This window comes from Pygoscelis adeliae, unplaced genomic scaffold, assembly GCF_000699105.1.
Source record: "Pygoscelis adeliae isolate BGI_AS28 unplaced genomic scaffold, ASM69910v1 Scaffold61, whole genome shotgun sequence".
Taxonomy (NCBI): Eukaryota; Metazoa; Chordata; class Aves; order Sphenisciformes; family Spheniscidae; genus Pygoscelis; species Pygoscelis adeliae.
The window spans coordinates 53,370-65,524 of record NW_008824010.1 but is presented as its reverse complement, the minus strand read 5'-3'; the positions used below and the strand labels follow the sequence as shown (position 1 = coordinate 65,524).

Sequence of the window (12,155 nt, the reverse complement as noted above, 5' to 3'; positions counted from 1 at the left end):
AGAACGTGCTCCCGCTGACTTTTCTGAGGCAGAGGCGTGGGACTGTTTGGTGCCAGGAACGAAAAGCTTTTTCTGCTGCTCTGCCTGAATACGAAAAGTCTTTTCGATCTTGAGAAAATGCTGCTGTTGCTGGCAAGCTGCGGATTTCATCAGTCCGGAGCAGAGAGCTAGAAAACAGAAGAAAGTAATCTCTAAACTTCGCTTCTGTTAAACTTTCTTTAATTAAATAAAACCTTGGTAACTGATGGGATTTCAAGTCTTTGGTTACTGTTTTTCCTCTTATCACAGCTTCTAAAGGTCTAGGTATTAGAAATAATCCAAAGATATTTGATTAGCAGAAAAACTCACAGAATTCAAAAATGACAGCAAATGTTGATTTTTTAAATAAGTATGCGGTTTTTGCCACTAAAATGAAAATATATTGCACTCCCTATTTGTTTCCTGTTTCTACGAACTGGACGTCTTTTACCGAGTAGAGCTGCATCAAGGAGGTTAGCATCTGATGGCCTTAAAAGCATGAAAGCTTTCTTAGCCCATGAGTTTATCTCCAATATACAGATTGATTGTAGAGCTGGAAGATTTGTGATACATACTGTATTGAATAACTGCCGATTTAAAAAAATAACATCACAATGTTACAATTTAAAAGGTGCCTGCATACGTGCAATTGCTTTTCCCGGTGACGGCAGACCCTGAATGCAGGTGTCCTATGACTTTCTAGAGTATTTTCTAATAAATAATTCAAGCACTGAATCAGCAGCATGTTTCCGTGCATGCCAGCTGTAAGAACATGAATACTACTACTGATTTCTCTGTTACTCGGTTAGAAAGGGACAGTGCCTGTCTTGACAATCGTGTTGAATTTATACCAAACCTTTCTAAAAAGGTACAATGGTTTTGCAAAAGCCTGGAAATGACAGAACTATTGAAATGCAACAGCACATCTACCAGACTGCGCTTTAAAAAAGCAGAGAGTCTATATTGATTCAGATTAAGGCAGTGGGTACTTGAAACTATTTCTAACTGATTTTAGAAAATGGTGCCGGCGTATTACAGAGGCTGCACGTAGTACTTTGAGACGCTCCACAGCCTTTCAGTGACTGGCAGCGGATCCAGCAAGACAGCAGGAGCTGGTCAGCACCTCGTGTCTCCAGAGCAAGTCGATGCATCTGGCTGAGGTCGTGGCGAATCGTTTGCTGAAGGCGAAGCGGTGTTCTGCTTGAAGTCCCGTTGCGCTGTCTTTTCTTGCCCACCATCTCTCGGTCAGTGTCTAAGGTATAGTCCCACCTGACATCCTCAAACTGGAACATCAGTAGACTAGTTGGTGAATTGATCACCATCCTGGAGAAGGGAAGGAAAAGCGGTTAAAAGCACAGATATCGTTAACACAGCAGTTACAACCCAAGGGGCCCATTTGCTTCTGTGCAATACAAAACCCAAGGGCGCTTAAACAGATCCGAAGTCCAGATCACTTGTTTAAGGAAGCAGTAGCAATCAGTCCCAATCAGTCAGACGCTGTACATTTTAACCGACACTCTGCATGAGCTCTGTGCGGCTCCTGTCATTCAGCTCTCTGCCAAAATTACTTTTAAAATAATCAGGATGAAAATTGCTGACAGTGGACTGAGCTAAATCGGTGCACTGCCAAAAGAAACTGGAGATACCGTCTTATTAGGATCATATAAACCTAAATTAGAAGGGTGTCATGGTTTAACCTCAGCTGGCAACTGAGCACCACCCAGTCGCCCACTCACTCCCCCCCCTGCTCCCTGGTGGGGTGGCGGAGAGAATCGGAAGACTGAAAGTGAGAAGATTCGTGGGTTGAGATAAAGACAGTTTAATAATTGAAATAAAATAATAATAACATACAAAGCAAGTGATGCATGATGCAGTTTCTGACCACCCGCCAACCGATGCCCAGCCAGTCCCCGAGCAGCGGCCCCCCCAGCCAGCTTTCCCCCAGTTCATGTACTGAGCATGACGTCCCATGGTATGGAATGTCCCTTTGGCCAGTTGGGGTCAGCTGTCCTGGCTGTGCCCCCTCCCAGCTTCTTGTGCACCCCCAGCCTGCTCAGTCGGTAGAGCATGGGAAGCTGAAAAGTCCTTGACTAGTGTCAGCACTGCTCAGCAACAACCAAAACATCGGTGTGTTATCAACATTATTCTCATACTAAATCCAAGCACTGTACCAGCTACTGGGATGAAAATTAACACCATCCCTGCCGAAACCAGGACAGGGGTGTACTGGTCTGGTTGGGACGGAGTTAGTTTTCTTCATAGCAGTCCATATATTGCTGTGTTTTAGAGTTATAACCACAACAGCACTAATAACACACCAGTGTTTTAGCTATTGCTTACACAGGAGCTGGGAACTGCCTTTTGTTTAGAGGTGCAGAAATGAAGGAACCTGGAAGGGTTTTCCATGATTGGCTTTTATAAAGAGCCAGTAGGTCAGGGAACAGGTAAAGGCTTTGTCAGGCCTTGGCTTGATTCTCCAACCTCTTAGGAAATTCGGGTTCTGAATGCAGCTTTACAGTTAGAACTATATCCTAAGTTGTATAAAGCCAGATTTAGATTGCTGAATGAACTAAGCAAATCTATTTTCAGCCATTGTTAACAAAACCAAGTTATTGAAGCAGTCAATAAGCAGTACAGCCCTTTAAAACTTATTTGCGAGAAGGACAGTAAAAGGAAAAATACACGATTATTTAAATTACAATGTAAGCTACCTAATTTGGTTCAGGAGCTGATTGCAGCTGTTGTCACCAACCTGTTTTCTCCAACATAGAAAGAAGATACGGGGTCCCCTCTGCTGTTGGCCATCAACACTTTCAGGCAGCTTCCAGTCAGGTAGTTAAATATACGAATCTTTCCATCGGCACAGCCGCTGATGACTCTGAGATAGAGGAACTCCAGAGACAGAACTTCCCTGAAAACACGACATGTCAGTGTTGGTACATTCATCACGCTTTCACAGGGAGACATGATCAACTACTTCTTGTGTCTTGGAGGAGATGCAAAGGTCTGCCTCCATCAACAGGCTAGACAAAGAAGCTCATTGAGATATTTAAAAGGCCTAGTAGTGAAGTCCTTCATAATCACTCCGTGTCCAAACAAGCCAACGCAGTGCATCCTCAGAGCAACCAGTGTGGTTATGGCCACCTGCTGCGTTTTAAATTTCATTTTTATGTCTAGGAAAGTAAATGAAAATAGCATGATGCTACAGTTTTCACAGTTCTAATAATCAAAGTATTAGAAAATAACATAATATACAGTTGGTAGGGTTCAGCATTAACTCAGCCACCTCTGACCTAGACAGTATCGTAGACAGTCTACCTGGTCAAAAGGTAGCACGATACGCTCTTGCATACGGGTTGGGATCCTTGAAATATTGGACTATGCCCTGTCAGTCTTAAGTCATCCCTGTTTGTGAACAAGCGGTTGCCTATTTGCATTTTAGGTTGTTGTAGGTCTTAACCGACAAACACTGGTTGCGACCACGTAGTGCCTGACACTGTTTTAAAGACGAAGATTGTTGAAAGTGGGGATATTTCAAATCCTAAGGCTGATAATTAAGGCATTTTGCATTCCTGTAAGGGAGACATTTTCTTTACAGATTTAGTGGACTGTTGAATACAACTTGAAACACATCCGATTCCTACTTAGGGTGGCGGTAAGCTATTAGGCATCTCTTGAGGTTTCCCAACATGCTCCATCCCAGGGCGTATCCATCGGTGCTTCCTGTCACCAGGTGCCACTGGTCAAACGACAAGCACTTAACTGGGCCTTGGTGCCCCTCTAATGTCTGCAAAGTAAAAGAAATAGGTGCAACACTGTCAGCAGTCCGGATGTATATACGCCAAGATATCTTACGGCATTCACAATACCAGCCTCATATACTATACGGTAGTTTTATCGGGAGTTATTATAGTACACCAATACACCCTATGGATAACTGTGTTGGTTTTATAGTCACTTATAAGAAATATTCTGGGCTTGTTGCTGATGGCACGGAATTAACATCCATTTTCCATCTTTATTACGTGCGCTAAAGAGATGTTACCGCACCAAGACCTTTGTCATCTATCGAACATTCACCCAGGAGAGAAGAGTGGACTGCCCTGACTACAGTGGAAGGGGCAATTGCAAACTTAGCTCAGCTGGAGCTGGGATATCTTGCATCTGAGATGCATCTCAATTTGCAGCTGTCTTCCCCACAGGTAGAAAGAGCTTCGCTCCTCTCAGATATGGACTAATACTAATTCTGGACACCCGCTAAGGTAATTACCAGGCTCTGGCCTCAATCTCTAAATTGCAGAGCAGCTATCCAGCTGCTTCAGCTCTATAAACTGTTACCAGTTCTGAGAGCAGGTTTCATATTTTGGACTAACACATGATACCTCCAACCCCGAGAGCTGTTAGTCAAGCCCTTCCACCCTCTTCCCAGGTTCTGAACGTTTCTACAGGAGCAGAGATGAACGTATCTGCAGAGAACAAGTAATGATGGGGGTTAAGCAAGGCAAATCAAACCCTGGGTTAAAATCGATAGTTGTTTGCAAGTCAGCTTTTAATATTATTTGCTAACAAATAATTCTGCAGTTTCTTCTATCAGTTTAGACTGCTTTCGGGGTTGGGGGGGGATGTTTTTTTGTTTGTTTGTTTGTTTTTTTTTTAGAAAATCTTTGGCAAAAGCAAAAAGCTATGATAAACTAGCACAGAAGACTTGACAATTTAGCACAAAATTATCCACCTAAGAAGAAACTTACTTTGATCAGAGTGCCCTTATCAGCACACCAGACTTTCACCAGCCCTCGGTCACACCCGCTGACAACACGGGTGCCATCCATTTTAACTACCCAAACAGCACTGTTGTGCTTCAGAGTCTTGAGACATTTCCCACTCTCCAGGTTCCACACTGTTAGGGGCAAAGGGGAGAAATATTAAAAATACATATGCCGCAATGATAAGTTTTGCTAAGTACAACATGAATTAAAAGAGACTATTGGAATTACAGTTGCACCTTGTACCTGTAGCTCTGCCTGCAGCCAAGTGTTGACTTAAAGAGTGTAATTGCATGGAAAAAAATTTAAATGCAAAGCCCAGAAAATAGCACATCCTTTTCATCCTTAGTCTATGAGCTAACAATAAGGAAACCTCTGGCAAAGCTGAAAGTTGATACCGCTTTCCCAAGAGTTGGTCCGGCCCTATAGCCAAAGCCATTAAAACTGAATAAAAGCAGAAATAATGAGAATTTATTCAGTGACGCAGAGACCTGTGTGTGCATGTGTCCACAGCTTAGGCTGTTCTGGAAGCAAAAATAGGAGACACTAAAATTCACCCTCCGATTTGTAGACTTCCTTTCATACTCACACACTGCATGTGTCACACCCGTCACAACTCTCAAGTACTCTGCCCATTGCTGGCTACTATTTCCCTTTGTCTGGGAAGCTGCTGGTCTCGGCTCTCACCTTTCACCATCCCATCCCTGGCTCCCGACACAAACTCCTTTTCATGTAAATCCAAGCAGGTGATTGTCCCACAGTGACCATTAAAGATTTTCACACAAGCACCGCTGTATATATTCCAGCATCTACAAAGGACCAACCGAAAAGGGAATACAGTGATTAACTTAACTGATGGCTTATTCATCTTATTCATTATTTCCTACTTAACAGGCCCGGCTCGTCTCCCGCATACACTAGGTTAAAATCAGGAGTCATCCCACTAAGGTGTCGGAGGATTTGGAACTATCACGTCAGGCTTAGTATTAAATTTTTACCCATATACTTTGTTTTTCTACCTCCAAACTGCCTGGAAACATGTGGCTAGATTTCACCTTTGGCATGGTTACCTGCAATTAACCTTAAAACGTAGAGCTTTACAGATAAGGTTGTTTCTTTACTGACCAGTGCCAAGATGATTTCTGTTGACTTTACCTAGAGAACTCAAGCCTGCACATAAACAAACAGCCCTTCTGGAGTGGGAAGAGCAGGGAGGGGAGAGCCTGAGTCGGTATAAACTCCCTTTTTGTTAAATGCTGCCTTTGATGAAGTTGTGCGATTGCCATACCAGAGCCAGGCAACCTGCTTTTCACCCCTCATCGTGATACTTTCGAGATTTAGTGATAAATGAGATGTAAGAGCTGATCTCCACCCCTTGTTTCAGGGTGCAGTACCTGGAAAGGAGCAGCCGTACAGCACGCACCAGGGTGTTGAGCCTGCTTAGCACAACAAGCCTTCGAAAATGTCACGGAGAAACCCAGCCTCTCTGAACTCGATGCTGACCTTAGCAAGGCTGGGATCTCACTGCAAGGGCCTACGGAAACATATCTGGTGTCTTAAGATGCTTTAGGAAAACCTGAGCATCACTTACCTTCCCATTTTATCATTCAGTACTGGGTGAAACTGGGCAACAGAAGCTGTCCTGTGTGAGCAGGGAATGTGTTTCCTTATCTACTGTCCTTCACTACTCTAATGAAAGTGATGGGAAGGAGGATTCCTGGGGTGGAAGGATTAGTTTCATTGTTCCTAGATTTGCCGAGGGGCTGGTATCCCAGGGCACAGCCCCCGTGCTGCTCACCTGATGCTGAGATCAAAGCTTGCACTGAGAACGAACCCCTTCTTCTCATTGAGGAAGAGTGCTTTGATGCTCCCAGCATGGCCAGAAAGCAGAGGAGGCACTTCTTTCATTCCCGACGTACCAAGAAACCTCACTTTTCGGTCTGCGGAGCCAATGGCTACCAAGTTTCCACCGCTGTAATGGATTACTCTGCTCCGGTCTGATCTGGATAAGAAACAGCGACTGAGGTGAGCTTTAGCCAGCTAGCGAGGTACCACAGGTCTAACACTGGCAGGCATTCTCTGACGCTTAATGGTCCTCATTGAGCAACCTGATGGGCAATACGCTTAAGCGGGTGAATCCTTTGCAGGGCACCACAACCACGGTCCCTAGTTCTGCATAGCCACGTTTGCATCTGGAGGGTAAGCTTAAGGAGGGGAGAGGGCTCCTCCCGGCCCCATATCCCTTGTGGTACACTGTGGATCGCTAACCCTTATGTCTTTAAAAATAACTTACCTTGGTGTCTTTATAAATAACTGGATTTGACACCGAGGACTTCTTAACACTGATGCTGAGAGACCCTTCTCCAGCCATACATTCCCACAGGAGGATTGCGAGGAACGGGATAGGTTTTTGGAAGCCACTGTTTGGCCCTACAGCCGGGCAGTCTACTCACTGATCTGTGAGGACACGAGTATTGTAGGAGCCACAGAAGACATTTCTCTCTTCCAACTGAATCGTGTCAGTTTGCAGATCATGATAGGCTGCCTGCAGATTGTCTTCCTCCTCCTGATGGAAAGAGAAATAGGGAAATACAAGTCAGGGAGGGGGAATGCAGCATTATTCCACACTAGTAAATGTATCAGCTTGGTCCCCACTATAGCGATGAGTCCAACAGACACAGAAAGTGCTGGTAAGGAACACCCGGAGTGCAGGAACCTCCTGGTTAGTGCAGAAATGAGGGTAGTTCCCGTGCCATGTTCCATGGCAAAAGTGGAAGACCTGACAGCTGCACCCTTTATCCTTTGGGAAAAAGGCCATGCCCTCGTGATGCTGCCCAGCCTTGCCAGCACCTCTGGCCTCAAGGCTGTTCACGCGACTCGGGGGACGCAGTGGGTCAAGCCAGGAGTTCAGGGATGCAGGCTCCCTCCCGTGCAAGAAGGGGCTGAGCAAGCATCGGTCCTTACAAATTGCTCACGACCGTGCAAGCCAGAAGCAGGACTGGGAGAAGAGCAAAGCAGCTCCGAGTTCACTGTCCACTGACCACCATGTCCTCCTTTCTCCCCAAATACTGAAATGCAGGATCCATGGAAGGCAAGCAACTTCCAACATACCTTCGTTTTACTTCCCCCATTGTGGCCTTTCACTTCGATGACATCACCCTCTTCATTTAACTGCGGAATTGTCACATCGACTTCTTTAGCATAGTTGGAAACTGCTCCTCTAGGGCACAACCCCTGGAATAAACCAGTAGAGGCAACACAGTTACTGCAGAGCCCGTGCACCCAAAGGATGCTGCTCATGTGCTGATGCTTCAGCATCTCCATGGGATGCAAAGCTGAGCTGCACACGCTGGCTCGTTGTTATAGTCTAAGGGACCTGGCTTGCATTTACCACTTTGTCAGTATAAGATTTAACTTCTTGTGAAAAATAATTGCTTTATTTTTTTCCAAGCTCTAATCTTAAGCTTTTAATAAACTGCAAAATTTCAAAGTGCATCTCATCTTTGGTGAGCACTCAGTTGATTCAGAATCCAGACCCACTGAGAAGGGAGGCTCTCAAAACATCTTTATCAATATTTAAGATTCATTTTTTATGTGTGAAACCTTCCATTAAGCCTTCCTTTTTGGATGCTAGCACAGAGCTGAGATTTCTATGCTCTCTTCACAAATCGAAGCATGCAAAGACTCCTAACTATCTCTTTGGGGATTTACCTTTAGCTTGGTGTATGGCAGGTCTGCACTAACGAGGACAAGCCTTTCCTAGAAGTTGTGGTTTACTGTGTCCCAACCACCAGCTCTGACTTCTCGCAAAGAAACCTAGCTTTTCCATCTTCCCCTGGGGAGCAAATACAGCTCATTTTTGAGCTGCCTCAGGGAGCCACTGGAGCTCTGCCCGATTTCCACTAGCTCCTGGAAGTCCAATATTTGCATTTGTGACCAAACTCTGCTTTCTTGATTACAAGAATGTTTCGATCCATTTTTAGAGTCACCAGCTTTCTAAAGGTCAGTAAAAGCTATCCCGTTGTGCTTACTTGTGACCGTATGAACATCTAACCTGGCTTAGCTCTGCAGATGGAGGAAGAAGGAACAGGGCAAAGCTGGGAGGTAGCCTCTAGTAAAAGCATCTCCATCTAATGGCTTGGGCAGTAGCAGAAAAACACCTTCTTTTTAAAGTGCATAATAATGGCTGGGCTTCCCAGGCATCATACCTGCAAATACAGGATCTTCTCCTGTACTATGCCTTGACACACGCGTTCCCTCTTGACTTCCTTGGCCAGAAAAGCCCAGCATCTAGACACAGCAGCACACGCACCGAGGGATTTTTGATCCAAAAGCCCTGGGAAATTAAAGGGACAGATTGGCTAACCCCTATCCACACTAGAGACCATTCACTACCCGTAGGGTAAACCACCCTTGGAAAATCAGAGCGGCTTTACCCAGGATGTACAGGGAGAGGTGAGGTGGCAGGCAGCGAATGAAGTCCTTGGATTGGTTGATGTTAGAGGGTGACTGGAGAGATGCAGGAACGACGGTGACATCTTGATCGGCTAAGGACATAATGGGCGAGTTGTCCTCTGCATCAGGACCCTCCTGGATGCGGCACTCAGTGTTTCGGGGCCAGAAGCACATTGCTGGTGGTTGACCACCTAGAAGACAGGGGAGTTTACAGCCTTGTAAGTGCTTGAGCTTTGGTGGCTGTTAACAGTACTGCTGTTGGTGACGCCCTGCAAGAGGTGGTTGACCTTAATCTGACCCTTCTGCTAATCCCTTTGGTACTGTACCATTCGAAGGAAAATGCTGAGAACACCCAGGGTCTCGCAGGACAGTTCACACCAGCGGGGTCTGAGGGCAGAGAATGACAACTCTTCCCACTCACCACGGCCCTGAAGGGTAGCGAGGGCTCTTCACAGCTGGAAAAATCAGGTGGTCAGAGGGGCCAGGGGAGACCCTGGGTGAGCTCAGTGGGGACGCAGCGTGACAGTTTTTACAAACACAAGATACTTTACCTCCTCCACCTCTATCTACAGCGATCACCAGCATGGGAGGGCGACTGTCCCAGACTCTAAGGGGGGGAATACCAAAACAACCTCATGCCAAGGACATAACACTTCTTTCCTGAAAAGAGTGGAAAACCTTCTCTTCCTTTAGCCGTTAGATTTTCTTCAGTAAAAATATGACTTAGGTTATGACATTGCAGAAGGAAAGAAAGAGGGACAAATTTCTCTGTTGTCCCCGAGCTAACAGAACGGTAAGCACAGCTAATGCCCTGCTCACATTAGTAGTTTTTGCTGGTGTCCGCATACACCTCTAGCATCTTTGCCAAACTTCAACCCCCCACGGTGTAAGGCTTTCCTCCCTTTTAGGTACAACACCAGCCACAGTGCTACGTTTTGAAATTCAGGTTGTGCTGGTGGAAGACCTTACACCTGGCAGAGCAACACCTCAATCAGCAGAAAGGAAGAGACTGTCTCTCATCTCTTTGCTAAGAGCACACTGTCAGCACCTCGGCAAACTTGGGCATTGAGTCAGAGCGAGGACAAGCCTCTGTTGAACGGTGTCACCTCCTCTTGCATGGCACTTTGAACTTTCCAGCTAACTATTGCCATGGCCTGCCATGCTTTTTCCCAAAATGACCCAGAACAGAACCGTTCCTCAGCAGTGCCAGTTGTTAGTGTCCTGGTATGAAACACCATAGATTTTTCCCCCCACCACTATTAAATACTCGGGTGGTGGTACCCATCGTACTAAGCTGGCCGGTTCTTGCAGATGAGGTTTTACTTTTAAGAGCTGCAGAAGAAGTGCTAGCAGACCACAGTGGAAATCGAATCTGGGCCCTGGGCAGAGGACAGCTGTCTTCCTTGAAGCTGCTTTGGGATTCAGCAGATGCTCCATCTACATCTTCCTCTGGAAGAATTAAGCAAAGAGTCAAACCTTACAGTAGGCATCTTAGAGCTGAATTAGGGGATTGCAGAAGTTAGAATAAATAATATAGCATAATTTATTTATTAGATACTTAATATACTATTCTATCCCTTCTAGCTATGCAGAATTAGTCCCATCAGCGCGTTCTTTAGTATGGTTTTCATTACTTAAAACATTCCATTCACAACCACCCCTCCTGAGATGTGTTGCCCAGAAGAATTCATGAGGAAGTTTTTTTGCATTACGTTGTTGTCAACTATACCCCATTACAAGCTGTATTCCTCTTCCCTTTAACGATCACCTCGTTTACAGGGTTGCTGCACGCTGGTGCCCGCAGACAGGCTGGCACTGAGGCAGAGCTGGCCCTGGGAGGCTGATGCTGGGTCAGGATAAAGCTGCCGGGTCCGAGTCCCATCTCCTGCTGGCAGGAACACCCCATTCCCTCCAGGACCTGTGCTCGCCCCCGGCTTTGCCCACTCATTTCCTACAGCTGGAAGGATCAGAGACCTAAACGGTACCAGACTGGCCGTATTAACCAGAAGGTTAATAGCACAAGGCAAATAAAGCCACAATTAACAGTTATGTTGGCTGGGCGGTTTCTTTCAGCGGTTACCCTTTGTACCGCCTGCACGGGGAATTTTGCCACATGCAGTAAAATACCTGCTAGAGAGGGGAACAGCCAGAGCAGCAGCATCGGGAGCTGCCAGACTGCTGCAGGTGACAGAAGGGAACCTGGGTAACGTTACCTCCATCTTAGCACCACCCCAGACCACCGTGCTTGTACCCTAGAGTTAGCTCTGACACAGCCTGGGCATCTCCCCCAGCTGCGGGCTGGCCCAGAGCATGACCCGAGAAAGCTCAGAGGCAGATCTTGATCTTCGGGACAAACAGAGGGCGACTGCAGCACTCCGCATTCCCCGAGGGACGCGAGACACGCGCACAAACAGCTGAGGATCCCAGCCCTACCACTCTGCAAACGAAAGCTCATTCGCCGGACAAGGAAGAACACCGGCAAGGGCTGCGTGCCCTTCGCTCCACCGCCGGCCCCGCAGGGAAGGGCCCTGTTAAAAGCCCCGCAGCCTGGTCGCGGTGACATCCTCCTGCCTAGCGCACGGGCGGTTACTTTCAGTTCGTGTCAAACTCAGCCGCCTTGCAGGCCTCGGCCGGGAGAAGCAGAGAGGGTTTTTGGAGCTCAGGGGAATCCGGCAAGGCGGTATCTGCCCTTCCTACGCCGATAACCTCAAAAGGCACTAAAGGGGAAACCACCGCGCCACCAGACACCGAACCCCGCAGGCCCGACTGCCCTAGGCGTGAGTTTTTTGGTCCACCGTTTTTCTGCCCGAGGAGCAGTAAAGGGAGATGTGTTCTGTGTCCCAGCATCCCCGCGCCCGGGCGCGGGCAGGACCGTCCGTCCCCGGGCCCCGCGCACAGCCGGCGGTGCCGGTACCTTCA

At 46.8% G+C, this 12,155-nt stretch overlaps 1 protein-coding gene across 1 annotated transcript in view; it reads right to left on the bottom strand.

The window, feature by feature from the left end:
* CDRT1 (CMT1A duplicated region transcript 1) overlaps positions 1-9,410 on the bottom strand; it is an 11,789-nt gene extending 2,379 nt beyond the window's left edge. Inside the window, exons 1-10 of the mRNA XM_009326373.1 lie at positions 9,218-9,410; positions 8,990-9,117; positions 7,893-8,015; positions 7,235-7,347; positions 6,580-6,783; positions 5,469-5,590; positions 4,767-4,915; positions 3,663-3,805; positions 2,771-2,929; positions 1,142-1,341 (exon numbers count right to left, since the gene is read on the bottom strand). Coding sequence (XP_009324648.1) covers positions 1,142-1,341; positions 2,771-2,929; positions 3,663-3,805; positions 4,767-4,915; positions 5,469-5,590; positions 6,580-6,783; positions 7,235-7,347; positions 7,893-8,015; positions 8,990-9,117; positions 9,218-9,410 — 1,534 coding nt within the window. The remainder of the gene's footprint in view (positions 1-1,141; positions 1,342-2,770; positions 2,930-3,662; positions 3,806-4,766; positions 4,916-5,468; positions 5,591-6,579; positions 6,784-7,234; positions 7,348-7,892; positions 8,016-8,989; positions 9,118-9,217) is intronic.
* Positions 9,411-12,155: the final 2,745 nt, after the last annotated feature.